This window comes from Poecilia reticulata, chromosome 16 (genome assembly GCF_904066995.2).
Source record: "Poecilia reticulata chromosome 16, P_reticulata-male-v2, whole genome shotgun sequence".
Lineage (NCBI taxonomy): Eukaryota > Metazoa > Chordata > Actinopteri > Cyprinodontiformes > Poeciliidae > Poecilia > Poecilia reticulata.
Window position 1 is genome coordinate 3173311 of NC_088845.1, and position 27677 is coordinate 3200987.

The following is a 27677-nucleotide window of genomic DNA, read 5'->3' on the forward strand; positions in this document are numbered from 1 at the left end:
CAAGCAACTAGCAAATTGGCCGTTATAGGCTCATGTAATTTTTTTACACGTTTGCTGCATAATCAGCAGACAGTACATCAACAATGTGAATATAATTCTTCAGACCACCTCCGAAATCAAAGCACAGTTGAACAGGTTATACACATTACGTCAGGGTCAGGCTGCATGTCCTTTATTAGGATTCAATTATTGTGGAGAGAAGCTACGTTCGTGAAAAAACATTGCTATCTTAAAACATTTCTTGAAATGAGACACATTTTTTCTTGTTCTAAGTCTTTATTGAAGTTCAAAACAAATGTACACATTGTACAACAGCTGAAAATCTGAAGAATTACAAGAAGTAGCCCACACTTTGGTTTGTTTTGGAGCATATGGGGGATGGTGACGTCATCGGCCAAAATTATAACTTTTAATATCTCAAAGATGAAAGCTGCACAAACGAAAATTTTAACGGCACAAACCTGCACAAACGTAGCACTAACGAACTAGCCCACTTTGGTTTGTTTTGGAGCATATGGGGGGATGGTGACGTCATTGGCCAAAATTATAACTTTTAATATCTCAAAGATGAAAGCTGCACAAACGAAAATTTTAACGGCACAAACCTGCACAAACGTAGCACTAACGAACTAGCCCACTTTGGTTTGTTTTGGAGCATATGGGGGGATGGTGACGTCATCGGCCAAAATTATAACTTTTAATATCTCAGAAACCAAAACTGCACAAACGAAAATTTTAACTGCACAAACCTGCACAAACGGAGCACTAACGAATTAGCCCACTTTGGTTTGTTTTGGAGCGATATGGGGGGATGGTGAACTCTAGATGACCTAAAAAATAATGTTTAATATCTCAGAAACCAAAACTGCACAAACGAAAATTTTAACGGCACAAACCTGCACAAACAGAGCACTAACGAACTAGCCCACTTTGGTTTGTTTTGGAGCATATGGGGGGATGGTGACGTCATCGGCCAAAATTATAACTTTTAATATCTTAAAGACAAAAGCTGCACAAACGAAAATTTTAACTGCACAAACCTGCACAAACGTAGCACTAACGAACTAGCCCACTTTGGTTTGTTTTGGAGCATATGGGGGGATGGTGACGTCATCTGCCAAAATTATAACTTTTAATATCTTAAAGACAAAAGCTGCACAAACGAAAATTTTAACTGCACAAACCTGCACAAACGGAGCACTAACGAATTAGCCCACTTTGGTTTGTTTTGGAGCATATGGGGGGATGGTGAACTCTAGATGACCTAAAAAATAATGTTTAATATCTCAGAAACCAAAACTGCACAAACGAAAATTTTAACGGCACAAACCTGCACAAACAGAGCACTAACGAACTAGCCCACTTTGGTTTGTTTTGGAGCATATGGGGGGATGATGACGTCATCGGCCAAAATTATAACTTTTAATATCTCAGAAACCAAAACTGCACAAACGAAAATTTTAACTGCACAAACCTGCACAAACAGAGCACTAACGAACTAGCCCACTTTGGTTTGTTTTGGAGCGATATGGGGGGATGGTGACGTCATCGGCCAAAATTATAACTTTTAATATCTCAGAAACCAAAACTGCACAAACGAAAATTTTAACTGCACAAACCTGCACAAACGGAGCACTAACGAACTAGCCCACTTTGGTTTGTTTTGGAGCGATATGGGGGGATGGTGAACTCTAGATGACCTAAAAAATAATGTTTAATATCTCAGAAACCAAAACTGCACAAACGAAAATTTTAACGGCACAAACCTGCACAAACGGAGCACTAACCATTCAGACTATTTGCTGGATTTTTTGACGTGGGTGGGGTGTCAGCTTCACGCAGGTGTGAGACGCCGACTGTCTGCGGTTACGGCGCAGCGCTGTGTGCGGTGTCCGGCTCACACCCAGAGAGACGGATCTGTTACTAGAGCGCCGAGAGCTGAACGCATCCAGGAACTGCGACGTTAGGGGGAGCAGCTGCGGCTGCGGCAGGAGGAGGAGGAGGAGGAGGAGGAGGAAGAGGAGGAGGAGAGAGTTTGCTGCCACACCAAAGTGCGTTATCAGCTGCTGAAGGCTGGACAGACGCGAGGTGTGGGGGACGCTGATAGAGAGGGGGAGACTCTTTGGAGGGCGTAGAGGTGAAGTAAGGGACGGAAACTCCCTCCTGGTTGTCGGCGGTGACCGTGGCACCGATGGGCGCGACTTCCCCCAGCCGAGCCGCCGTTCTTTACCCGGCAGCGGTCCTCAGATGCTGCCTCTGATCCGCCTGACAGTTGGATAAGTGGCGACCCAGCTCTCAGTGAGTTCACCCACAGCTGCCTCTGTCTGTGTTTCTCTGTTTGCCTGTTTTATTCAGACCACACAGTATCTGAGTCGCAGTAGGAAGCAGTTAGTTCTCTGCTGTGTGTTTTAATGGGAGTGCCAGCACGCAGAAACTTTTACAACCCTCATAGTTTCAGGCGTTTCTCTCCAAAGGATCCAGACTGAACATATCTGAATCATATATCTAATGCCAGTGTGACTTTAGTGTCCAGCTTTATGTGCCTGTGTGTGTGTTAATACCTCAGTCATATGTGGGCTGTTTGCTTTGGTCAAAGCCTCTGAATAGCAGCCTTTCAGACCTCTGCACAGCCGTTGGTGAGAGCACATGCTGCACTGTTGATGCCTTGTTTCCCCTGCAGCCTGTCCCCCCTCCCCCACCCCTCCCCACCTTTCCACCGCCCTTCATGCAGACTGCAACGCTGCTCTCTTGAGAAACCGGGCAGAATCTTAAATCTTACAGCAAATCCGGGATGATGTAAGACAAAGTATTGCACAAAGGCAGCTAGCTGCATGAGTCGAGGAGGAAAGAAGAAGAAAGTTGGGTCTGCTTTTTGGAGCTATTTTCTGATCCAGGAGGTTATTATTACCCAGGCTGATGCAGTCTTAGGTTTTCATAAAAATGATTCTGCATGTCTTCCTCAGGAGAACAATCAAAAAGTTTTACACAGCATGGAGAATCAAAACCTCTTTAGCTAAAGTCACAACACAAGAGTTTTCATCAGCTTTTACATGATCAACTAGGACATCTCTATCCCTCCTACACCTCTCTTCCTCAAACAGTGTTTACTCGATGTCTATCTTCACGTCAGATACCGGAGAGGGGAAAGGGAAATGGAAGGGAAGGTTGTTATGCAAATCCAGGCCTGCTCTCCGGGACAGCGACTCAGTTAAACAAATGAGTCAAGGCCTGCCGCCCATCACTAACGCCACTGTTTCTGTTTCTTTCATCGGAAATGTCCTTAAAAGTTACTGAAGTGCTTCATAAACCTTTCAGCTCAGACTTTGTTCTGGGGCTCAACTTGGTCTTACAAATGTAATTATTTGTCAAGAGTAATTGTCTATTATTTGTCAATTATTTGTCTAAAGTACAGCGTCTTAGTGCCTGATTAATACAAATTTAAATGCAAGAAGTAGGGCTGTCATGATGACAAATTTTGCTGGATCATAAATTATCCCATTAAACAATAAATATTGTTATTTTGAGACCATTTTCAAGTAAAATATTGATAATTATGTAATAATGCGTGTTTGCCTTCTCAAAGTCCAATAAACATCAGTTTTGTGAAGGACACCTAACATTAGATGTGGAAGATGTTCTAAATATCCAAAATAAAAGAAAACAACCAAAAACAATAAATAAAAGTCACAAACTGAAAAAATTAAATATAGACTACGAATATCAGAATGGAAATGATCAAGCTTATTTAAATGAATTATTAATTGCTTATTGCAACAATCTTAGCAAGGAGATGTTTGTTTTGAAAACCAAAATAGAATATTTAATACACTTATAATTACTGATTCTTTTTTTGGTGTCCCTAATAACTGAAGCCAGAACTCAGCGATTTGGTCTGTTTATGTCATCAGGTCAAATTTTTAAGTGTTAGTGTTTTAAAACAAGGCAAAATCAGAAAGAAGAATGAAAATACTAAAATAAATAGTTCTGCATCTCTGTCCCAATTTGATCCCTATAATAGAAACAAACTTTAGGTTGTCAAAGTTTCTCCCTCTTTCTGAGTGGGATGTGAAACTTCAGGTGTTGCTCCAGTTCAAACTTACAGCTAAGAACTCAGATATTTCCATTTCCTGGCACTACTGCAACGCACCACAACAACAAAAAGTTCCTGTCTGCCATGCTGTTGTTTCCAGAAATGTTAGGATGTAACATTACAGCTGAAATTCACTGGAAACCTGGAGTAAAATAAACTCCAGGAATTACTTCATAATCGCGGTGTTTTCAAAAATATTGCAACCTGGTTTTCTACATGAAGATAAAGATAAATGATTGTTTATCTCCACATTTTCACAGTCGGTTGTTTTGTTTTTAAACAGGGATGTAAATTATTTGCTGATTCACACTTGAAAAAGATACTTTTCTGACAAATGTCAAACTAAGCAGGCCTTGGACTGCTGTGTTCCTGGCAACTCAGATCATGTAATTCTGTATTTGCATGCCAAATAGGCTTAGCATGTGACCCTGCTGCTCTCCTCCCCTGTGTGTTTGTCCTCCATTTAAATCAGGAGTGGTAAAGGAAGAGCTCTTGTGTGCATCAGTGTGAAACCCAAACAGACTGCTTCCAACATACAGGTTTCAATATGTAGGCAATTATTGTCAGAAGATGCAAATAATTTGGGAAGATAATAATCAGTTGACTTGAAAAAGCTTTTGTTTAGCAATAGATTCGTGTTTAGGTGTTTGTGATCTAAGCAAAGGTTGACCATTGAATGCTGTCTTGTGTTTTCTTCCTGTCTGTGGCAGCCGGCACCATGCTCCACCGTAACCTGCGAACAGGTGGCTACAACCTGCCGGGGGTGGAGTCAAGCGAGGTGCCTCTCATTGGCTACCGGCCCTTATCGCCTGATGGCGGAACCCCAAGCAGCCAGCCAGGGAGGAGCGAAAATCTGGAAAATTCACAGGTAAGTTTGTTTTTGTCCACCTGCAGCGTGTAGCAGAACTTGGTGAAGGGAAGTTGGCGCTGACGCCGCGGCTCAGTTCATACATTCATGGCGTTTATAAACCATGAATGATACTTCCGATTTCTACACTTTAAAGTGATTTACACACTGTAGGCTCGTTTAGCTTCATCACAACTATCAGCATTCAGAGCAGCGTCACATGAAACCGTAGGATCTGTGTGTGTTCACTTTTTAGTTTGTTAAATAAACATCAGATGCGGTTGTCTGGTTCTCAGAAAACAGAGGAAATAAAGCCAATGTGACGTACATGAAGGGAGTGTATGTGTACATAATTGCCATTGTTCAGCAGAAAAATCATACATTTAATCTGCTCCATACTAGCTATGAAAAGATGTAATACATTTCCAAACACAGTTCTTAATTTATAATCTGAATGCTGATCTTGAGAAATCTTACATCTGGAAATAACTGACGTTTTGTGTCTTTATTTTCATGTTATGAGGCAGATTTCCACCCAAAACAGCAGCGTAGCAATGTATACAGTTGCCCCTATGTTAAGTTTTATTAATGTTCTCAATCTGTCTCATAATCTATGACGAGTCAATCTTAACGATGAATCTTGCCTTTGAATTGATCAATCACTTTTCTGCATTTAAAAGTTTTGGGATATTTCTGTATATTTCTCAGGATTATAATGTACTTTAAACCAACTCACCAAAACATATGAAGACATTCAACAATTTCAATATATTCAATAAATTAAAATGTCATTGAAAAGTGAAGCTAAAGTCCATCCAGCTCACCAAATATGTTGGACTTGGACTTCACTTATAATTAGGGTTGGCCAATATGTACTGAAAATGTTTTAACAATATATTGTGTTATTTATTTGATGTTGATACCAAATTATTTACACCTTTTTTATTGTCTATTTAGGCAACTATGACTCTGCAATCAGCCCCACAAACACAATTATTTAAACACAATTACTCCAAAAAAACATTTTGGGTCATAAGTTACATAGAAAGTATGACATTTTTCACTGAATTACACACATTATCTTCATTTAAAGTATTCTTATATACAATTATGTGTTTTATTGCATTCATTTAATCAACAAAACAACTCAAAAATTCAAAAATCAGGATTTTTTTTCAGGCTAATATGAAAATGCTACAATAAACACACATCCCTAAATATAACGTCCTATTTAAATAGTGCATCCAAGCAATCTTGTGCAGATATTACACACACTAACTAAATTATTCAAATAATATTCAATAGTCAGTTATTTTTAATGCTGATTTGCAAATGTTATTTTTAATAGTTAATAATAATTTTAATCTCTTAGAGGTTACCTGGTTGGTGTTTGACCAGAATCTGTGAAAACTACTTCAATAAACTCATTTATTATGTTTAATGCAAATCAGCAAATATTTGTAAAAATCTGGAAAATATTCAGAGACAATTTATCATCATCATTGTTGACATCAACAGTTACTGTTGAGCTGCCTCAGAGATGCACATTATTAGCATTTTGCAAACTTCTTGCCTTTTGTTTACCAAAATACGCTAAAAGTAATTAATTAATTAGTTAGCGTAGCTGGATGCATTTGACAAATGCCTTTGTCTTCTTGGCAGCAGATTCATGTCAGCAACACTAGCTGGTATCACTGTGTTGTTGATCAAGCAACTCAGTTCAGAGTTTAGTAGTTCAGGATTTGTAAGATGTGAACAGGAGCGTTCAGCTCTGTTAATGTTTAGTGGGAGTTAGTGAGGCCTGAACAGGTGGTTTCACCGTGATTTTCACATAGTCAGATCTTGTTTCCTGGTTTGTATTTTCACAAATAACCAGGAGGCTGGAAACCTTTTATCCCGACTCTTTTCTTTACAACAGATGACCTGCTTGTGGTTCTATTGTTTAACTTCATCCTGAACTTTCAAGAAACTCCTTTTGGTTTCCGGACTCTCTAAAATGATCACATTTCCTCTCTTGTCACAAGTTAACTGCTGGTCTGCAGTAAATAATGCATGCTGTGGTTTGACCAGCTGAGGCCATGCACGCCTGCTCTCACCATGAACGCTATCCAGTTTCCCAGTCTGTCTCCAAGGACATTCAGTAAAGTGGAATCCAATACAGGCCTTTTACTCATACTTTAATGAGGGAAACTTGGATATCTGAGTCAGGAGTGATAACTTCAGGTGAATAATGAAGCTTGCCCATTGATTATAAAAGGGGTTTTATACCAAACAGAAACAGAGAAAACATGTTTATGCTCCAACAAACAGCTGAGAATAGAAAATGTTCTTGTTACAAGATTGGACCGAATGCAGCAGTAGCCACAGCTGAAAGCTTGTATACACTGTCTCATATTAAATTAGACTTCACTTTTTATGTTTTTGTTAGGGAAATGATTTCTATTTCTAAAATGCCAGAAAATGAGATAACTTTGAGTTTTCTTTTCTGACAGTAGTTTCCACATTGAGACTAACGTCAGGGTTTTCTCCAACACACTGACCAACATGAGCACCAACTTTAACTTCCTTGGTGATTTTTCTCCCTCATTCAGCAAAATAACCACACAGCATAATGCTGCCACTTCCGTACTTTACTATTAGGTTGATAATCTCAGACCTGCAAACTTTGGCCCTTTTTTCTGAAAATCCTCAGACCACAGAATATGTATCCAAAAATGATGGCGTCTGTCCGTCAGTGAAATTTACAAGATGCCCTCTGGCCTTTTAAGTTGCCTTTGAGTTGATGGTTTATTTCTCTCTGAGTGGCTTTGGTGATTGAAAAATTCATTTTACTGTGGATAATAAAACTTCCTTATCAGCTTCAGTCAGCATCTTTATCATGCTCTTCATAAGGTGTGTAATTATATCCGACAATGATGTTGCAAAAGGAAACAATGTGATTGTGGTGTTGCTTAAAATACATAGTTTCAGTATTAACCTGTCAGAAGATTAAAAAGTCCTCTGTGCTTTCAACAATGATTTGAAGGCATGGCGATCTGTAGTTCTGTCTTTTTTGTTGCTATTTTTGAAAATTATGACCTGGAAGCAGCATAATCCAGCTAAATGATGTTGATTTAATTTTCAGATTCAGACTATTTTGGGGAAAATTATTGTACTTGTCTTACCTTGTAGAAGTGAACACACCTGTTTAGGTAGCCGGTTTCCAAAATGCAATGCAAATATTTTTATTTCAGAAGATTAGCTGCTGGATCTCGCTCTATGCCGTCATGCCAGTCATTCGGAAAATTGTCAGATTCCAGTTCCAAGCTTCCTTAGTTCAAGTATTATAAACAGAAAGTGTAACAATAGATTCAGCCATGCCTGCACATTTTTTTAATGTTGCATTCAACCTTAATTTTCTCTGTTACTAATATTTCTAAATGTAATCAGGACTGAAGAATATAACTTGTTTGTCTTGAGTATGCAAGAGTTTTACTTGAAAGGCGTTAGATAACAGGCACCATGGGAATGAATAGATGAAAGCGTGCAAAGAGGAGCAAAGAGAAAGATAGGAAGGAAGAGGTCTGGTTTGTGGAACACTAAAAAAAAACAATGGTTATCCTTAAATAAATCCTCCAGAAGCATTTAGGACCTCAAGTTTGGACAAACGGTTTAAAATGTTCACAGAAAGTTAACCAGGAGGCTTTTAAGTGAGGAAAAATGGTGGAACTGTTTCATCTTTTGGAGGTTAGAGTCTCATGGGATGTGGTGAAAGATTAAAAGAGAGATTTTTCTTCCCTCATTTGGTGCTGTTTAATAAATGACGCTGTTTAGGAGAAGCTAAAGCAGCTTTAGTTTTGATGGAAGGAGAGAGGAAGAGAAATAGCTTCTCAACGCAGCAGCATGTCCTGCTTCCTGTGTTTGTTTCCACTTATTATGTGCTTCCTGTATGTAACCGGGGGAACTGAGGGAACTTTAAGAATAAAGAGAGCAAAGGACTCCAAAAGTAGATCCGATCTGACAAACGGTACAAACACGGCGGACACTTTTTTTTTTCAATAAACCCAAGAGATGAAAAGCTGCAAAGTAGTTAAAAAACACTTCGATTCATGTGATTCTCAGCAGCAGCCTGTGTTCACAACTCTTATCCACAAGTAGTCTTTGAAAAGTCAACAACTAAACAAAGAAGAAAAATGTTCTGCTCTATCTGACCCACATTTAGTCAGACTTTGGAAGACTGGTGCTCTGCTGGAAATGATTTCATTTCTCAAAACTCTGAAGAGGTTTTAGAAGCAGCGTCTGGAAAAAGACAGCTGTACAGAGGCTAGTTTCCTTTGAGGTAAACCAGACCGGATCACTGCCTGAGACAACTTTACTTCAGACAGGGTCACAACAGGGTCACAGTAGTTTAGCTCTTGTCCACTAATTTGTTATAGTAGTAGTTTTAGATTTTTCATACTTTGGTTCATTTTTAGCCACAGAACTCCATCCATCCATTATCTTTGTACCCTTGTCCCCTAATGGGGTCAGGAGGGTTGCTGGTGCCTATCTCCAGCTAACGTTCCGGGCGAGAGGCGGGGTCACCTGGACAGGTCGCCAGTCTGTCGCAGGGCAACAGGGAGACACACAGGACACACAACCATGCACACACACACACACTCACACCTATGGGCAATTTGGAGAGGCCAATTAACCTGACAGCAGTGGCGCAAAAAGTGGGTATGCAGGGTATGCAACGCATAGGGGCGCAGCACCAGAGGGGGCGCCAAAACCCCGTCTGGAGGGGGCGGCGCGCCGATGATGTTTTCCCATACACTTCAGCGCGCCTTACGCTCCTTCACCTCACGCGCATAACGAGGTAATTAGTAGCGAGTTTTACCCTTCACGTACCCTCGCCTCGGGGAAGGGGGGGGGGGCACCGATCTATGTTTTTGCATCCACCTGAATAATGTGTAGTTGCGCCACTACCTGACAGTCATGTTTTTGGACTGTGGGAGGAAACCGGAGTACCTGGAGAAAACCCACCATGCACAGGGAGAACATGCAAACTCCATGCACAAAGACCAGGACCGGGAATCGAACCCAGAACCTTCTTGCTGCAAGGCAACAGTTCTACCAACTGCGCCACTGTGCAGCCCGTCACAGAACTCAAAAAGGTGAAATATAATATTATGACTATGTACACATCGATTGGGTAATGAATAATTTAACAGGAGGCACAATTTTCAAAAAACTGATTAAATTATTGTTGAACAACCAACTGAAGTTTTCGCCCCAGTTTTGCTGTTGGCATTTTTGCAGACTAGCATCAGCTCCGCTCCGCCAGAGGAGAATGGACTGACGGAATTAGTTTTTATGTTGTAAACATAAAAATAAAATCAATTTCACATCAGTTTGAAAGGCTAATAAATATATTCATAAACACAAAAACAAAGGATATTATATCTGCACAATTTCAGTATGTTTTAGTTTTTATCGACTCACAATATATATCCTTTTAGCTAAATTATAATTTTTATTTATTTTAGTTAAGGTAAATGTTTTCTCAACTGAAGTTTTCATTTATTGGGTTAGTTTTATTTAGCTATAATAACTTTGCCACGTCGTTGTTCATGCTATTGCCCTGCAATAAGAAGGTCTCGGGTTTTTCTGCCTGGCTGTTACTTTACTGTGTTCCTTTGGAAATCCAAAGCCATTCATGAGAGGCTGATTGGTCTTTCTGAATCGTCCTAAAGCACGAGTGTGGATGTTTTCCCAGTATTTACGCCACCTCTCGACTGTAACCCTGCAACGATAGGCGGGTGGAGACAACTGACAGGTTGAGTTTGGAACATTTTCTCTATTATTCACAGCCTCAGAGTTGTAAAAAATGGGATACCATGAGTTTTTTCTCTCTCTTTAATGATATTAGCTGCTTAAACAAACAGCTTCCTTACTAGCAGACGTGGAGGTTTTTTTTTATATAGCTTACAAACACAGTGTTAGCTTTTTTAAATGATAGCATAAGCCTAAGGCGGGTGAATGTCACACTGCATTAGAGCGGATACATGGTCCAACTGGTTTATCTACATGGGAAGGTCATCCGTAAGGGAAGCAGAGCAGGGGAGGGGGGAGACTTGAAGAGAGGGGGCATTGTTCTGGAAAAGGCTTCAGGGCTTTGTCTCTCAGTGTGTGTGTGTGTGTGTGTGTGTGTGTGTGTGTGTGTGTGTGTGTGTGCGTGGGTGCACTGATGAAGGCCTTTGATTATGTGAATATATTATCCTTTTGCTGCAAACGTTTTGTATGCATATGTAATATGCATGTAGAAGAAAAGTTATTCACTTTAACTGCTTTATGGATACCTGCATGTTCTTAGAGTATTGTGGAGTGTGTGTGAGTGTGTGGGGGGGAGGGTGTGTGTTTGTGTGTGTAATGGGTGTGTCCCTGTGATGCCGTCTGCCGGGGGCCGGACTTGACTTGAGTCCTGCTTCAGGTGTGTAACAAAGCCTGGCGTTGTGTGTGTAGAGAGGCATGCTTTACCGGGATAAACCTGCAGAGATCGGTTTGGATTCTGAGGATTTCTGGAAACGAGGGAAGCTCAGATGAAAAGGGAAGGAGAAAATGGGAGAAATGTTCACGGCTTCATCCTGAAAATTTCCAGGAAGCTCAAGGATTCCTACCTGCCTGTACTTGCCCGGGACGAGGTAACTGCTGTGACAGTTTTCTCTTTTGCTCTCGGTGTGTATATGTGCTGAGTTCATGGGAAAAGACAGAAATGTCGGCATGTTTGTCCAGAACGTGTTGAGATAAAATCCAGATTTGGATCAAAATGTTTGCTTCTAATGCCCTTTGAATGCGAGGAGCGTCCGCTGACCTTCGGTCAATCCAAGTTCAGGCAACGTGAGAGAGGCCACTGGAGGTTAAATCGGTTTATTATGATTAATAAAACCGTAAACCTGATGTGGGTCAGACCGTATGTCCCTCCTGCTGCTGCGGACGTGGACACTAAGCTCGCTCTGGGACCTTGAACTTGCCTTTTCAAGCGCTAACTTGAGTTGGATCTTTGGGATTCTATATTTGGAAAATAAAAGTTGCTTTTGTCAAAGTTTAGGGAATGTGAGGATTTTGGTGTTTTTCTCCTCAGAGTGTGTCTCCAAGGTGTTTCCGTTGTGTTATGGAGATCAAAACAGTTGACTCACAGCGACTCAGTCAGAGCCGTCACACTAAGTAATCTGAAGATCGCACCTCGGAAAGCATGACCCGGTACTTGGCTCTTGCACAACATCAATAAGCTCCGATATTGGTTGATGTGAGAGTTAAATGTTGTAATCTAAATACAACCAACAATACAGAAAGATCATTTTCATAGTTTTAAAGTCTTTCATTGTGAAAATTGGGATAAAAATCCTCTTTAATTGCTCACTGACATGGTTTTTGTGTGCTTTTCAGTAAAAAGCTGTCTTCTATTTACGTGCAGAGGAAAAGAAGGGATGAAAGAAAGAAAGAAAGGGACTGCTGTTTCTGTTGAAGATAGAAAAGAAAAAGTTTTGTAAAACTCTGAGGGTTGTACGATAAACAGCTACAAAAAAATTACGCAAACATGTTTATTCATTTGTAAAACATGATTTATCTGTGACGTTCCTTCAGATAATGTGTTACAGTACCACCTGTGCAGTTCGTGTTAAGTAATAGGTCATCTGCCTCTTATCTGTTTCGGCAGTATTCAAATGTCTCTGGAGAGCAGCTGCACATATCACACTTCTTTTCTCTTTGAGAGAGAGAGAGAGAGAGAGAGAGAGAGAGAGAGCTGTGACTCATTAGCTCTGTGCAACATGAGTTCGACTGACTGCAGGATCCTGCAACCCAAGAGCCGTGTGTGTGTGTGTGTGGGTGTGTGTGTGTGTGTGTGTGTGTGATAAGCCTGAGCCTTAATGCTGCAGAGGCAGGTTTCTGTGTATTGATCATACTGGACTGGAGCTGATCAGAAAGGTTGTCTGCATGTGAGTCTTTATTTGTTGTTGCCGTGTTTTTTTTAGGTTGGTTTGCAGCAACAAGAATGACAAGAAATATTACTTGCATGCAAACTTATGCATGTAATTATTTAAAATAGTCTCAAAAACAATAATATTATTGTTTATTGCAATAATTATTGGGACCATTAACTGCCGAGCAAAATTTGTTATTATGACTTTACTAATTCCTCCACGAAACATAATAGAAAATTATAATGAAGCATGTTGAGCATTTTGTGAAGTACTGTTTTCGGATCAGTTTTACAAATAATGAACTTTTTAACACATCCGCATCAAATTATTATCAATATCAAGATTTTGAAAAGATTGTGTGTATTTTGAAGGACGAGTCTTGGACTAGACCAGCTCATGACGCCAGATTTTGATAATTATCGAAGCTTTACTTTTGCTAAAACAATTTTTTTCAGGTAATTTTATGACTTTCTACATTGGATTTTTATCCCACTAATATAATTTTATTGTCATAATAATATGACTTTATTCTTGTAATTTAGATCAAATCCTGGTGTGGCTTTAGTACTCTCTCATGTCATAAAGTATTTGATAATAACTGAATATTTAGGCAGGTTTCCTGCAGTCAGACACGCTGCTTGAAGTTTAAAACGAAGTTGACGGTCACTTCTTTCTTGACATCACAACCAGAATATTTCAAATGAGTCAAATTTGAATCTCTTGTAGTCTAGAGGATGTTGTAAGAGCCTTGTTTCATCCTGCTGACGGACAGTGCACAGCAATAGGCACAAATCTGAGAAATGTAATCCGTTTCAAAGGCCTAACTTTTGAATTTTTCTGCCCTTTTGTCATCATTTTTCACAATATTTTCTAGATTTTACCATCCAAAAACCTTCCAATATGAAACCTCATGATGCGATTTGTTGTGTCTTCTTCTCAGGCGGAGTCCTCACCCATGAAGACTACCTGGTACTGCCCTCTGGATTTGGTAAGAACGCTGCAGCTCTCACTCTGGGGTCTGTGAGTTAGTAGGGCAGCTAAATGGGGTAACTGTGTCAGGGACTTTCCCTCAGGCTGAACCAGGGTCACTTTAGCTACATGTAGGAAATGAGTTCAAAGATGTGTGCATTGTTTTCATTACACACGGGGGCCATTTGTCCAGAATAAACAGTGCAGAGTGTTTAGTATGAAGGTAAAAACAGTGAATCATCTCCTTATTTTTACCCACACAACAAGCTAAAGTACAAAAAAAGAGTTTCAGGAAACTTTGGGAATAAATCAGTTTAAAGGGTCAAAACAAAGTCTGGCTGACTGGAAGCAGAGTGTAGATAAATCCAATTTTCCTCACTTTTCCCTGCTTTACAGTCCACCGTGGTGGAGGAGGAAGACGAAGGGGTTATCTACACGGTTGTGGTCAAACAGCAGCATGCCGGCCCTAACAGTCCAGTGGTAAGCTACTTTCAATCTGACTCTGTTTCAGAAAACTCTGCAGACATTTCAAGTTTCTTGTCCTCTCTTCCTGTTGACTTCCAGTCAACCGTTTCCCGTTCCCAGTGCGTGAAAGCTGGAACGGAAGAGAAGCTGGTGCTGCACCTCCTCCACTCTTTCTCACTGGGAGATTCCTCCTTCATCTCCATCTTCCTCTCCACCTATCGGTCCTTCACCTCCACAGAGAGAGTGCTGGACATCCTCATTGACAGGTAGGTAACTGGCGAAGTCGAGGATTGAAAATAGGGTTTTATTGTGGGTCCCATTGCAGCAACTGAAGCTGCTTCCTGTCTGGTCGGCTGCGCTGCCTGAATCAGTCGGATCCTGTCTGGTAGGATTTTTACTCCTCTGGGACAAGGGGCTGCTTATTCTGTGTTGAATTAGAGGAAAAACATCCCACCATAAATGCACGCTGATGGTTCTCAGCACAAAGAAAAATGACACATTTGTTCTGCTCTGGTTCCTAGAGGAATATTTCCTCCTCAACATTCCTTTTCCTGGTATTATCTCTACCTCCTGATTTATACCGTCTCCTTGGCACTTCTTCAAGAAGCGAGAAACACTTTTAAGTTCTCGCAAATTCCTCCCATGCAGACAAAATTTAGGTTGCAGTATGTCATGCCACATACTCTGGTCAGATCTTGTAAATGTATTTGTAATTTATAAAACCTGAAAACTCTTTCTAAAGTCATTGACACATTGCATGGAGTTCCTCACGGCTTTTTTAAAAACCTAAATCAGACTGGTGTCTCACTTAGAAATGCAGTTGTTCAGCATTTTTCTCCTCAAGGATTAGGTTGAGTAAGAGGTTCTTTAGAGAGCATCAAGAGTGCAGTGAGGTTTCTAACATTTGTAAAAGAGCATAAGAGTTCCCCGTCTGTTTTGAATGTGCAAAAGATGGTGGTGGTTTATAATCTACATGATATCATACCATGGTAATTAGTGCTGTATGAAAAATGAGGACAATGCTGTCCTCATGCTAATGCTAATGCTACAACCTCTTGATGCTAATGCCAAACCATTCAAACTCTCTGAAGTCAGTATTAGCACCATTCCTTCTAAAGCAGAGCTCTAACCACACACAACTTCTCCACACATTTCAGATCATTTTACTTCTTTTAAATTCAGTTTAAATTTCCCCATCCTCCCTTTCACTGGAGAGGTTGACAGTAAGCGGATTATGAATAAAGATGGACTGAAACTGATGGTAGAGGTGCAGAAACCTCCCGGAGTTTTAGTAAAAATGTATGTTGTGAGGAAACATGCTAGTACAGCTATAATGGCAGAACTGAAAAGCCTTTGTGTCGAGCGTTGGAGCTCATTAGGCTAATGTTAGCCTTCCTATTGAGGCTAATATGAAGTTAGCCTGACCTATTTTGGAAATCCATCCATTTTCTTCCTCTTATCCGGGGTCGGGTCGCGGGGGCAGCAGCTTCAGAAGGGAGGCCCAGACTTCCCTCTTCCCAGCCACTTCTTCCAGCTCCTCCGGGGGAATCCCAAGGCGTTCCCAGGCCCGCCGAGAGACATCGTCCCTCCAGCGTGTCCTGGGTCTTCCCCGAGGCCTCCTCCCGGTGGGACATGAACTCCTCACCAGGGAGGCATCCAGGAGGCATCCTGACCAGATGCCCGAGCCTCAACTGGCTCCTCTCGACGTGGAGGAGCAGCGGAAATTAGATTCCAATATTTTCATGTTGTGGTGTTTGAAATGTCGTTGACGTCTTTCACACTGCTGGGCGGTTTTACTCTGCTGTGAAGAGTGACTGAATATCACCACAGTATCGCGCAGCATCAGAGGGGGCGCCAAAACCCACTCTAGAGGGGGCGGCGCGCCGATGATGTCTTCCCATACACTTCAGCGCGCCTTACGCTCCTTCACCTCGCGCACATAACGAGGTAAATGTAGCGAGTTTTACCCTTCACGTATCGTAGCCTCGGAGGGGGGGCGTCGCTCTATGTTTTCGCATCCACCTGAATAATGTGTAGTTGCGCCACTGGCCACAGGGTTGCCTCTTGAACAAGCTGCGTCATTGTTGCATTTCCTAGATGAATGTGTTTGCTGCTGAAAGATCTTATTATTTATTTTTGGATGAATGAATTTTTTATTTCTCGTTCACAGATTAGAGAATCCGCCTGGGGACAGCGAGAGAAGTCAGACAAGACAATCCTTCAACAAGTGAGTTTAAAAAAACCACCTTATGCCTCGTAAACAGAGGCGAAGAAAGCATGTAACGACTTCTTCTGCAAACACGTCTGCTTCTTGCTTCTGCTGTTGAAAGATTGGATTTTTATTTGACTGTTGGTTTTACTTTTGCTTTGGAGTATTAAGGGTTACGCATAGTTTTGTAATATATTGTAATATGTTTCTGTTACATAAAAGCCAGTGAAGTGAGTTAAATTAAATGTGAACATGGCTGCTTGTGGTTAGTGAAGCTATTAAGGATATTTTGTCTAACATCTGTCTTTATGGATTTGCCAGATCTATTGTGTCCAGTTCTATGCTTTGTGCTCTGACTGACGTCATGCTGTATTATTTATTTTTTACATTTTATTTAGAATTCCCAATTGCACTTTCTGAACCTTTTGAAAGTAAAAACACACGTAAACCAAGGTAGTCAACCTATTGTTTTGTGAATTTCAATCTCTTAATTGTTTATTTTACAGTGTGACTAAGCTTGTGAAGCTGTTGGTGTATTTAAGTACTGGTAAATATGTAATACAGTACATTTGTGTCTGTATTTAAAAGAAAGAGACATTTTAAGTGAATTTAGTGCTGTTTTCTGATTCGCTATCGGCCGATACTAAACCTCAGGTATCTGCATTGGTAACGAGACTGATAAAAGGTGCATCCCTACTTTTAATGCTTTCTTTATTCAAACACAGTCATATTTCTTTTACCACATCCAGTTTTATTCTAAATTCCGGACTTTGAAGCCGCCATCGTCTAAACCCTGAATATTTAATTTTCCTTTCAACTTGTTTTTCTGCTTCTCACAAGTTATTTTTGGCTCTAAGCAGATTCCATATTCCAGCTTTATTTTCTACCTCCTGTTTCCTCCTGTCCATGCAGAGCGGTGTGTACTGTGTTCAGCACGTGGCTTTCGGAGTATCCCGAAGACTTCAGGAACCTCGGAGATCCATCTCGTCTGTTGCGTCTGGCTCCTCTGCTGCCTCAGGACTCCTCGTCTGCTGTTGACCTTCGAGCTCGCCTCCTCCGGACGGCCGAGGAGCTCAGCGAGAGAGCCCTGCTCCCCGACAAACACAGAGGTCTCTTCTAACTGCTGCTCAAATGAACAGACATTTTCTTTCCTCTTTCAATCACAAATGCAGATTACATAGAAAACGTGTTGTCATAGTTTATATTCCTAGTTTGGTTTCTGATTTATTATGAATCTAAGGTGATTATTTATTTAGTCACTTGCATCATGAATGCTCATGGTTTTTCTGTTCCCTCAGTAAAGTTTTGTAATGAAGGAATTAGAAGCTGCATCTTCTATAGATTTTTAGAAAACATGACTATCACTTGACAGCTCTATCTTTACCTCTCCTCAATTCTCCATGAGGTTTAGAAGATTATTTTGAATGAATAATCTTGTTGACAGTGATTATTTGCTGCTTGCTAAGCAGCTAATTAACTCAAATTCCTACCTATTCATGCTGTTAGCCTGTAAACCGATCATGTGGCGGCAGCATAGCCTCAAATCCAGCTGGAGCTTTAGTTTGATTGCACAACAACATGAGTTTGGGAAACACAACCTAATGAGTTTGATTGTTGCTGTCAGTGAAGCTGGCTTAAGCACTTCTCAGCATGTAGGTCAGCCTTCCTCCATAACGCGGTCCAACTATCTCGCCGTATGAAAATAACACTGTGGCATTTTCTTACCGAGACTAGCATACATAATCTGACATGCTAATAAACACTGCTACAGAATCAACACAATGGCAACTGGAATAGAGGAACAATAAAAACTAATAAAAGCATTACTGTGTACTGTTTTCACGACTGCTGGATTTCGCTAAAATACCAGTGAAATAGCTAGCTGCAAGAATTGTTTACATGTAGAAGTGGTAGGATAATCAAAGATGTTGTCAAATAAAAGCTGGTCAAGTGCTTATGTTTTTATAAAGCATTTATTTTAAAGGATATTAGTACTTTTCTGTCTTTCAGCTTTCAAAAGTAAAAATGTAGAATGTGGCAAGTTAGTTTTAGTTAGTTTATGGTAGCCTGTGCAACCCGACAATCATCTTCCTTTCTTATAACTACAATTTTAAACAAAAGTTGTCAGTTAAAAATGCAAAAAAATATACTAGAATAAAATTAAGAAATAAATATTGCCCATAATTAACATAAATTCAGTTTTTAAAGAAAATAATTGATAGATAAAGTGACCTAAGTTTATTGAGCTTGAAATTGTAATGTAACTGGAATCCAGGCAATAAGCCTTGATGAGTCTTTCATCAATATATTTTTTTACTGACTGCAAAATTATTTTGTCATATAAAAAATATGGCTTTATGACTTAACCTTCTACAGTCAGGAACCAAATGTACTTTCCCACGAGAAAACATGTTCTCTTTATTTCCCATCAAACCTGACTGATATCTAAATGTTATATTTCAACTGAATTTTCCGTTTTGCTGCCTCTGCAGATCAGAGCAGCTCCAGCAGCTCTCCTCCTGATCCTTCAAAGTTTGAACCCACCAGCGTCCTGGGATTCCCTGCTGCTGTCATCGCTGAGCAGCTCACAAAGATAGAAACTGTGAGTTTGCTTTGTTTTTTAGGATTGAAGAGGCTTATTTTAAAACAAATGTTCATGTTGAGGGATTTTTAAAAAAATCTTTCTTCCAGGAGCTTTTTGTCCGTTTGGTGCCGTACCACTGTCTCGGCTCGCTGTGGTCTCAGAGGGACAAGAAGGGCAGGGAGGGCGTTTGCTGGTCTGTCCGGGCCACCATACGGCAGTTCAACAAGCTGGCCAACGCCGTCTTAGCATCGTGTCTTTGGCCGACGAAGCTGCGCAGCCAGCAGAGAGCACGGCTGCTGGAGAAATGGATCAGTGTTGCAGAGGTCAGCGGACTAAAACCTCGATATCAGATCTCCGAACTACGACGGCGCATTAGGAATGTTGTAGATAGAAAAAAAGGAGTACATTTCTGCCAAAAAACTCTGAGATTCTGTGATTAATCACTGAAAATTTCCAGAAAAATCTTTAAGTCTTCAAAGTTTACCATTTTTCTAGAAATATGAACCTAGAAATTTTGAGATTTGTCTTAAAAATATAAAATACGACCATGTGTCCGTGTGTCAAAACGGACACCTGTGTGTGTTAAAGTTCTTGAGTTTTTTTTTTCTTGCAAATTTGTGACTTTTTGAACTCATAATTTTCAAGGTTTTTCTAGAAAATTTCAGTTTTTTCTAAAAAAAAAAAAAAAAAAACACCATTTGACCTTAAAACTCCAAAATGTCCTTGTTTTCTCTTAAAAAAATTCATATAAACACATTATTTTATGTTATGGGAGATAAAATATTTGCCTTTTCTAAAAAAAAAAAAAAAAAAATTGTGTTAGCACATCAGTTCAAGTGTGAAAGCATTAAAATATACTGCTCAAAAAAAATAAAGGGAACACTTAAACAACACAATAAAACTCCAAGTAAATCAAACTTCTGTGAAATCAAACTGTCCACTTAGGAAGCAACACTGATTGACCCGACGAGGGTCCCTGTTGTCAATCAGTGTTGCTTCCTAAGTGGACAGTTTGATTTCACAGAAGTTTGATTTACTTGGAGTTATATTGTGTTGTTTAAGTGTTCACTTTATTTTTTTGAGCAGTGTATATCAGTTGTGCCTTTTCACACAACTTAGCTCATATAATCCTCTCATAATGACCCTTTTCTCAGGGTGCACATGGAACCTGGTTGCTTGGTTGTTTTCAGGAAAAAAATGCAAAGAGAAACTCAATCCTGGCTTCTTGTAGAAATACTGAGAGTTTAAACACAGCTGCATATTTGTGGGTAAATGATGATGAAATTATAAAATATCCACCTTAACTGTAATATTAGTAGCAGTTTGCTGTTGAAAAACCCTCAGGATCAAATCCAGCTTTCAGTTTGAATTACATGAGCAGCTTATTTCTCCCATTTAATGAAAAGGCAACTTCCTGTGTTTGTTGGAAATGTAGAGTCATTAACTGAAAGTGTAACTTAATGCCAGATAGGCGTTCCAACACACACACACACACACACACGCACGCACACACACACGCGCACACGTACGCGCACACAAACGTTCGCGCACACACGTACGCGCACACACGTACGCGCACACATCCAGAGGTGTTTTCTGTTGCAGCATGTCTTCAAGCAAAAGCCTTTATTCAGCAGTCCTGCTCTGTGTCTTTGAACAGGAATGCAGAGCCAGGAAGAATTTCTCCTCCCTGTACGCCGTCGTGTCGGCGCTGCAGAGCAACCCCATCCACAGGCTGAGGAGGACCTGGCAGGAAACGGACAGGTGTGTGTCAACCAAATTCGACCATTAACAGATAATGAGAAACTGTCTTTGCGTACACTGCAAAAACTGAAATCTTAGTAAGATTAAATATCTTAAATTAAGGAGATTTTTCTTGTTTTCTTTCTGTCAAGATAATTTTTCTCACCAAGAGGGATTTATGTAAGAATATTTTTCTTATTTTAAGTGTTTTTGTACTTAATTATCTCAGTAAGATATAAAAGCTTAATGTTAAGAAAATATTACTTATTATGAGTAAATATGTGCTAGAATCTAGAATATCAATATTTACCAATCAAACTTCAAGTCTAGAACTTATTTTATATAAGTAAAAATTTCTTATTTCAAGCACAGAAAGCGAAATCACATACTTAATTAAATGTATTCAGATAATTAAAACAGACTATGTCCAAATGGAATCCTTTGTGTTATTGTCAATGAAAATAAAAAAAAAACCCATGAACTTATATTCTTGTATAAATTGGCAGAGTGTACAGGAATTATAATTTAATATTTAAACGATTGACATTTAACACAACAATTTCAGAAACAATATCAGTTATATATCAAGATAATTCTTGGCATGTTTCCATCTGCTAAGGACCTTCTTAATTTGATCTTCTTGATGCAACCTCTTACTGACATGTCATGAAATTTCTATTGATGTGTGATTTGAAATGGCTGGTATTCCACACAATGAGATTAGAATCAACAATATTGATTAGCTCAATGTCATGATAAATATTTTAACTTTTGGTTTATATTTCAAATTCTTACTTTATAAGTTACTAATATTAGTTTGAACAATATTTTATTCATCATGTTTGTAACCCCTTTTATGACATCATACAATCCACATGGGAAAGCGCCCAAAATGTCAGTGAGATAGTATTAATGTTCGATACAACAGATTTTCTTTCTGATCCAATCGAGTAAATTTAAGGTGGTATTGGCAATACAGATCCCATACTTTGTGCAAAAGACAATTAATTTGTTTCTTAATTAAATAAAAATAAATGTAATCCATATCTTGGCTTCATAAAAAGAACACAATGTACTCTGATGCACTCATTTTAAACTCAGAAGTATATTGAGACAACAATCCCGTTTACTATAAACTATTTTAATTCAGCAGAAATATACAAACATGTGAAATGGAGTTGCAAACTAAAAAAAGAAAATTAGTAAAGTAATAACCCTACTAAACACATCCTTGTTTAATTATTAAAACTACTATAAAATGACAGCTGAAATGGCTCCATGTCACTTTTTTAATAATCTGTCAACATGTCCATTTCTGAGTGAGTGAGCGTCAGCAGCACGCTGCGCTTGGGCATTACGTCCTTACACATTACATACTCACCAGGCGGAAGAAAAAGTAGTTCCCATTAACAACGTTTCATTTCGGCAAGATCTCAATAATTTAGTTACTTTCTAACTTGCTCTTGTTAATCTACATTATCTCAAATTACTAAAGTGTTGAAAGTATTGATCCTTGGATCTGACAATAGATTTTAAAGAATTAAGTTCTGGTATCGGAAGAATCGATATTTCAGTATCAATCCGCACATCACTAACGGCAACGCCAGAGATCATTTAACTGCCCTGATTAACCGTTAATTCAGTTGTAACAGCCTAACTAAGCTTTTATCTACTGTACTTTTATAAGATTTTCTTTTGGCAATTCTCTAATCTCGGTTGGACATGAATGAAGATGGAGGACTTTTTTACGTGTATAGACCCTACAGCTGCTGTACTGAGAGGTAAGTTTAAAGTTGTCTGTCTTTCTAAGATAAGCTAACTGAAGCTAGTTAGCATGTCGTGATATGCCAATTTTCATCCGTGGTTAAAGAGCCGCTCTTGTGAATATGAGCTTGAACAGTTATTAACCACAATAGCTGTGGCTTAAAATATCGACACGAGTTCTTGGTAGCTTCCGTTTTTAACATAGCTAAGGTGGCTTCTCATTCGTAGCTTATGATTCGGGAAATGGTTAAGAGCAATTCCGCCTAGTATTTCACTAACTTTGAGGGTGTTTTATGTGCTGTAATTTAAAAACTTAAATGCAATGAGACTAAAGCCTAGGTTAGATATTCCACACTGTTACCAGGATATTTTAAACACTATTTTTGATTTGTGAATTTAAGTAGTCCTAGTTTGATTTAATTAAAATAACTTTCTTGCCATCTTGAATTCATGTAATATTGTAATTGAGCACATGAACTAAAATAAGACTTGTTTTATTTTTCAAGTAAACCAAACTGTTGCCATGGTGAAGCCTATGCCAGACACATCGTCAATCACGTATTGCACCATCTACAAGAACTTTGGGAATTGCAAGTGACGGCATCCTTCACATTCTTGAGGTAAGAAATTTATGATACTGATTCATCATTACACTGATTAGACCCTAAACGTGGTTTGTTTTGTGATTGTTTTTCTGTCTGTGCTCCAATTAGCAGATGACCCAACAACTTCAAACAAGACCACTTTTCAGCTCTGTGGTGATCGTGAAACTAACTTTCTACTGGCCATTGGAACCATGCTGCCTGCCCTGATCTTCTGAAAGGAGGACATCATAGCTACTACACTTTCAGCATCCGTGTGTCTGGGGCCACTCCTCTCTGTGCTGCTGACAGACGTCTTGAGAACACCGTCCGTAACTGAGGCAAGACTTCCGCATATAAAAGGCTATGGCTTATTGGAAGAAGTTCATTGCGGGGAAGCTCCTATTGTTGACATCTAATCCCAAGATTTTTTTTGCTTTGGACAATTTGGTTTGCTTGACTCTTAGTGCAGCAGATGTGTCAGATCGTCATTGTTCTGTCATTTTACAGGATTGTTTCAGAATCAGATGCCCATCCAGACTTTAAATTCTGACCAGTAGTCATGTTTTATTGTGTTTATGTGAAACTTAAACGTAATAAAGATGTTAAAGTAATTGAACTTATGTCTTCATTTCAGCAAGCCAATAACATATCTTGTTCCAGTATTCACAGGATCAATTTTTGGATTTTTGTCTTAGCATAAGAACCTTGAGTAAGGCTATGATAAAATATATATTTTAATCCTATGCAACAATAAAATAAACTAGATTTAGGTATATCACTGCAAAAAGTCCCCTTTCAAAACAAGGAAAAAAAAGTACAAAATAGGGTATAATTTTCTTAAATAAGAAAAATTATCTGCCAACAGAACAAGAAATTTATCTTGTCAAGATTTCCAAACAAGAAAAATATCTAACCAAGATAACCTACAAATATCTTAAAATTAGTGTATTTGTACTTAAAACAAGCCAATTTTACTAATACAAATAGAATATATGAGATTTATTTTCTTAATACATAGAACATTTTTCTTAAATAAGAAAATTTACGCTATTTTAAGAAATTCAGTGTCAAGTAACATTTTCTTACTTGAGATAATTTTTCTTAAAATAAGAATATATCTTACTCGTATAAGTAAAATTGGCTTGTTTTAAGTAAAAATACACTAATTTTAAGATATTGTAGGTTTATCTTGGTAAGATATTTTTTCTTGTTTTAGAAAATCTTGACAAGATAAATTTTCTTGTTCTGTTGGCAGATAATTTTTCTTATTTTAAGAAAATTATACCCTATTTTTGTACTTTTTTTTCTTGTTTTTGAAAGGGGACTTTTTGCAGTGTAGCTTTCGTTAGATTTTCGGGTCTTCGTCTTGCTGGAAAATAAATGTTCTATGGCATCGTAGGTGTCTTGCAATCCTTAGTCAATCATTGCAGTCATTAGTGTGAATGCTGGAGGGATTTACACTAATAATCATCTGACCAGCTAACCTAAGCTGTTCGAAGATAATGTTGAGTTTCAAAACTCAAAATTCACTTATTATTAAGATCAAATGCACTTGATCTTAATAATGAAGATTTGAGTAAAGTTCTCATATTCTAATGTTTTTCAAAATCCATCCATCCATCCATCCATTTTCTTCCGCTTATCCGGGGTCGGGTCGCGGGGGCAGCAGCTTCAGAAGGGAGGCCCAGACTTCCCTCTCCCCAGCCACTTCTTCCAGCTCCTCCGGGGGAATCCCAAGGCGTTCCCAGGCCAGCCGAGAGACGTAATCCCTCCAGCGTGTCCTGGGTCTTCCCCGAGGCCTCCTCCCGGTGGGACGTGCCCGGAACACCTCACCAGGGAGGCGTCCAGGAGGCATCCTTACCAGATGCCCGAGCCACCTCAACTGGCTCCTCTCGACGTGGAGGAGCAGCGGCTCTACTCTGAGTCCCTCCCGGATGACCGAGCTTCTCACCCTATCTCTAAGGGAGAGCCCAGCCACCCTGCGGAGGAAACCCATTTCGGCCGCTTGTACCCGTGATCTCGTTCTTTCGGTCATGACCCAAAGCTCATGACCATAGATGAGGGTGGGAACGTAGATCGACCGGTAAATCGAGAGCTTCGCTTTTTGGCTCAGCTCTCTCTTCACCACGACGGACCGGTACATGCATAATAGTTGATTTTCCATCCTTTTGTTTGAGTTGATTTTATTAAGATGTTAGAATTGAATTGGCTAGTGTGGGGGTTGAACCCATGACCTTGGTGTTATCAGTGCCACGCTCTGACCAGCTGAGCTAACCGGCTGTACGCACTGTTCAGTTTCCATTCTTTTAAGAAATACGTACTTGATCTTAACAATGAAAATTTAAGAAAAGTGCTCATATTCTAATGTTTTTCAAAATTAACATGCATCATAGTTGATTTTCCAGCAGTTTTTAGTTTTGATTTTATTTCAGAGCCATTTCTTATTTTGACAGGTTGATTGTCTGAAGGACTTTAGATTTTATTTGCCCAGTTGGGACATTGAATCCCTGACCTCAGCTGTATCAGCACCACGCTCTTACAAGCTGAGCTAACCTACCTACCTTACATAATGTTGAGTTTTTATGGATTTAAGAAATATGTACTTGATTTTAACTGAAAATTTAAGAAAAGTGCTCATATTCTAAAGTTTTTCAAAATCAATATGTATAATATTGGATTTTTCAGCCTCTTGTTTGTGTTGATTTTATTAAGACTTTAAAGTTGAATTGGCCAGTGTGGGGGTTGAACCCATGACCTTGGCGTTATTAGCACCACACTCTGACCAGCTGAGCTAACTGGCCATGCACACTGTTCAGTTTCCATTCTTTTAAGAAATACGTACTTGATCTTAACAATAAAAATTTAAGGAAAGTGCTCATATTCTAATGTTTTTCACAATCAGTATGTTTAATATTGGATTTACTAGCCTTTTACTATATCTTAGTTTTAGATTTGAATTGGCCAGTATGGGGATTGAACCCATGACCTTGGTGTTATTAGCAACACAGTCTGACCAGATGAGCTAACCAGCCTTACACCCTGTTGTTCCCATTAAAAAAATAGTTTAAATCTCTGTTACTGACCATAAAACCACTTTCCAGGTTAAATATGCCTTCAGCTTTCTGAGACTCAGCTGTGCTTGCACATTCTTCCTTTATTACGCTTTTGCTACCTTGAATAATTCAAGAACACACATGAATCTTCCACTGACAGTTGTTTTCTTTCGCAGAGAGGCCTTGAGGAGATACGAGGAGCTGGCAGAAATATTCTCAGACAAGGACAACTATTCACAGAGCAGAGAACTCCTGAAGGAGGTGAGTTGTTGTGGGAATAAAGAGCGCATTAATGACAGTGGAAATAAATTACTCTGTGTGCCTGGAAAGCTGAATCATGCTAAAACTGCTGATATAATCTCATCTGCTTCAGTGAGACATCTGAGCACTCAGGGTCACGGCGCAGCATGAAACTACCCAGTCGATTGTGAATTGATGTGTTTATTTAGAGTTTTGCTGTTTGCAGATTGAAACGACGGTGATAAAAAGTGAGATCTCAGCAGCTCTTTTTTGTGACGTTCTGAATTCGTTTCAGAGCTTTTTTTCTTGAGATCGGCGCTCCTGGCTGCCGTCTGATGCTTTTACTGCTCAGCTTTTCATTGCCTCTTCAAAAGTCCCTATTTCTGCAGTTTTTCTTGTGTCCCTTAATACGCTTTAGTGTAAATAAATGAATGGAGGTGGGTCGGAAAGCATTGCAGTGATTGAATTAAACTCTGTTTTGGGTCTTTTTGCAACAACAGAGTTTTGCAAATTGCAGTTTGTGTGAATCCCCTCCAGAAACAAACGCTCAGTGCTTTCCCAGTGCTTTAATATCTGTGTTGGAGATAACATCACAGGAATGAAGAAGCAGCCTTTGTGATTATTGGCATTTCTGGTAAAAAAAACAAAACAAAAAAAAAAAACAACAACCTTATTCTAAAGGTAACTTTCATTGCAGTAGGATTATCTCACGATGGAATATTTACAAAATATTCAACCGTTTATACGAGAAAACATACAAATTTAAGAAAGATGTATAAAACTTCCAGAAAACAAATATAGCTCAAAGTTATTCATGCCAGTTCATTCATTTAAACTTCAATAATTAACATTTAACCAACCATTTCACAAAAATATTATTATAATATAAAAGGAGTATCATTTTTGAAAAAACAAATATCTTTTTATTACATTGTAAAGTAAATAAAAAGTAATGATAAAAATTATTAATACCCTTTTTAATAATATATGAACATTTTTGAGGGCCTAAAGTTGATCAAAGATTTTTTTTAATGGCTGACTGGCTTTTTTTTTGCAATTTATATTTTACGATGCAGTCTTTGTGGTTGGAAAGCCTCCGTTTCATCACCCTAATCTTTAGCTATTTCCATTAATTCCCTGTGAGATTCAAGTCAAAACTCTCTGCAGGCGACTGCAAATTGTTAAC

The 27677-nt window shown here is 39.1% G+C and overlaps 1 protein-coding gene and 1 non-coding gene across 3 annotated transcripts in view; one reads left to right on the forward strand and one right to left on the reverse strand.

The window, feature by feature from the left end:
• Positions 1-1887: 1887 nt before the first annotated feature.
• Positions 1888-27677, forward strand: part of rgl2 (ral guanine nucleotide dissociation stimulator-like 2) — a 33949-nt gene continuing 8159 nt past the window's right edge. The window contains exons 1-11 of one of the 2 annotated variants that reach the window (XM_081617090.1): positions 1888-2298; positions 4801-4958; positions 13821-13868; positions 14246-14329; positions 14414-14580; positions 16485-16541; positions 17436-17632; positions 19016-19125; positions 19215-19430; positions 20768-20871; positions 26428-26512. In XM_081617090.1, the coding sequence (XP_081473216.1) occupies positions 4809-4958; positions 13821-13868; positions 14246-14329; positions 14414-14580; positions 16485-16541; positions 17436-17632; positions 19016-19125; positions 19215-19430; positions 20768-20871; positions 26428-26512 (1218 nt within the window). In that variant the 5' untranslated portion in view covers positions 1888-2298; positions 4801-4808. Of the gene's footprint in view, positions 2299-4800; positions 4959-11363; positions 11600-13820; positions 13869-14245; positions 14330-14413; positions 14581-16484; positions 16542-17435; positions 17633-19015; positions 19126-19214; positions 19431-20767; positions 20872-26427; positions 26513-27677 lie in introns of those variants that run through there. The other variant, XM_081617091.1, reaches the window with a different exon arrangement.
• trnai-aau (transfer RNA isoleucine (anticodon AAU)) lies at positions 25926-25999 on the reverse strand. Its single transcript has one exon. It is a non-coding gene; the product is annotated as a tRNA-Ile (tRNA).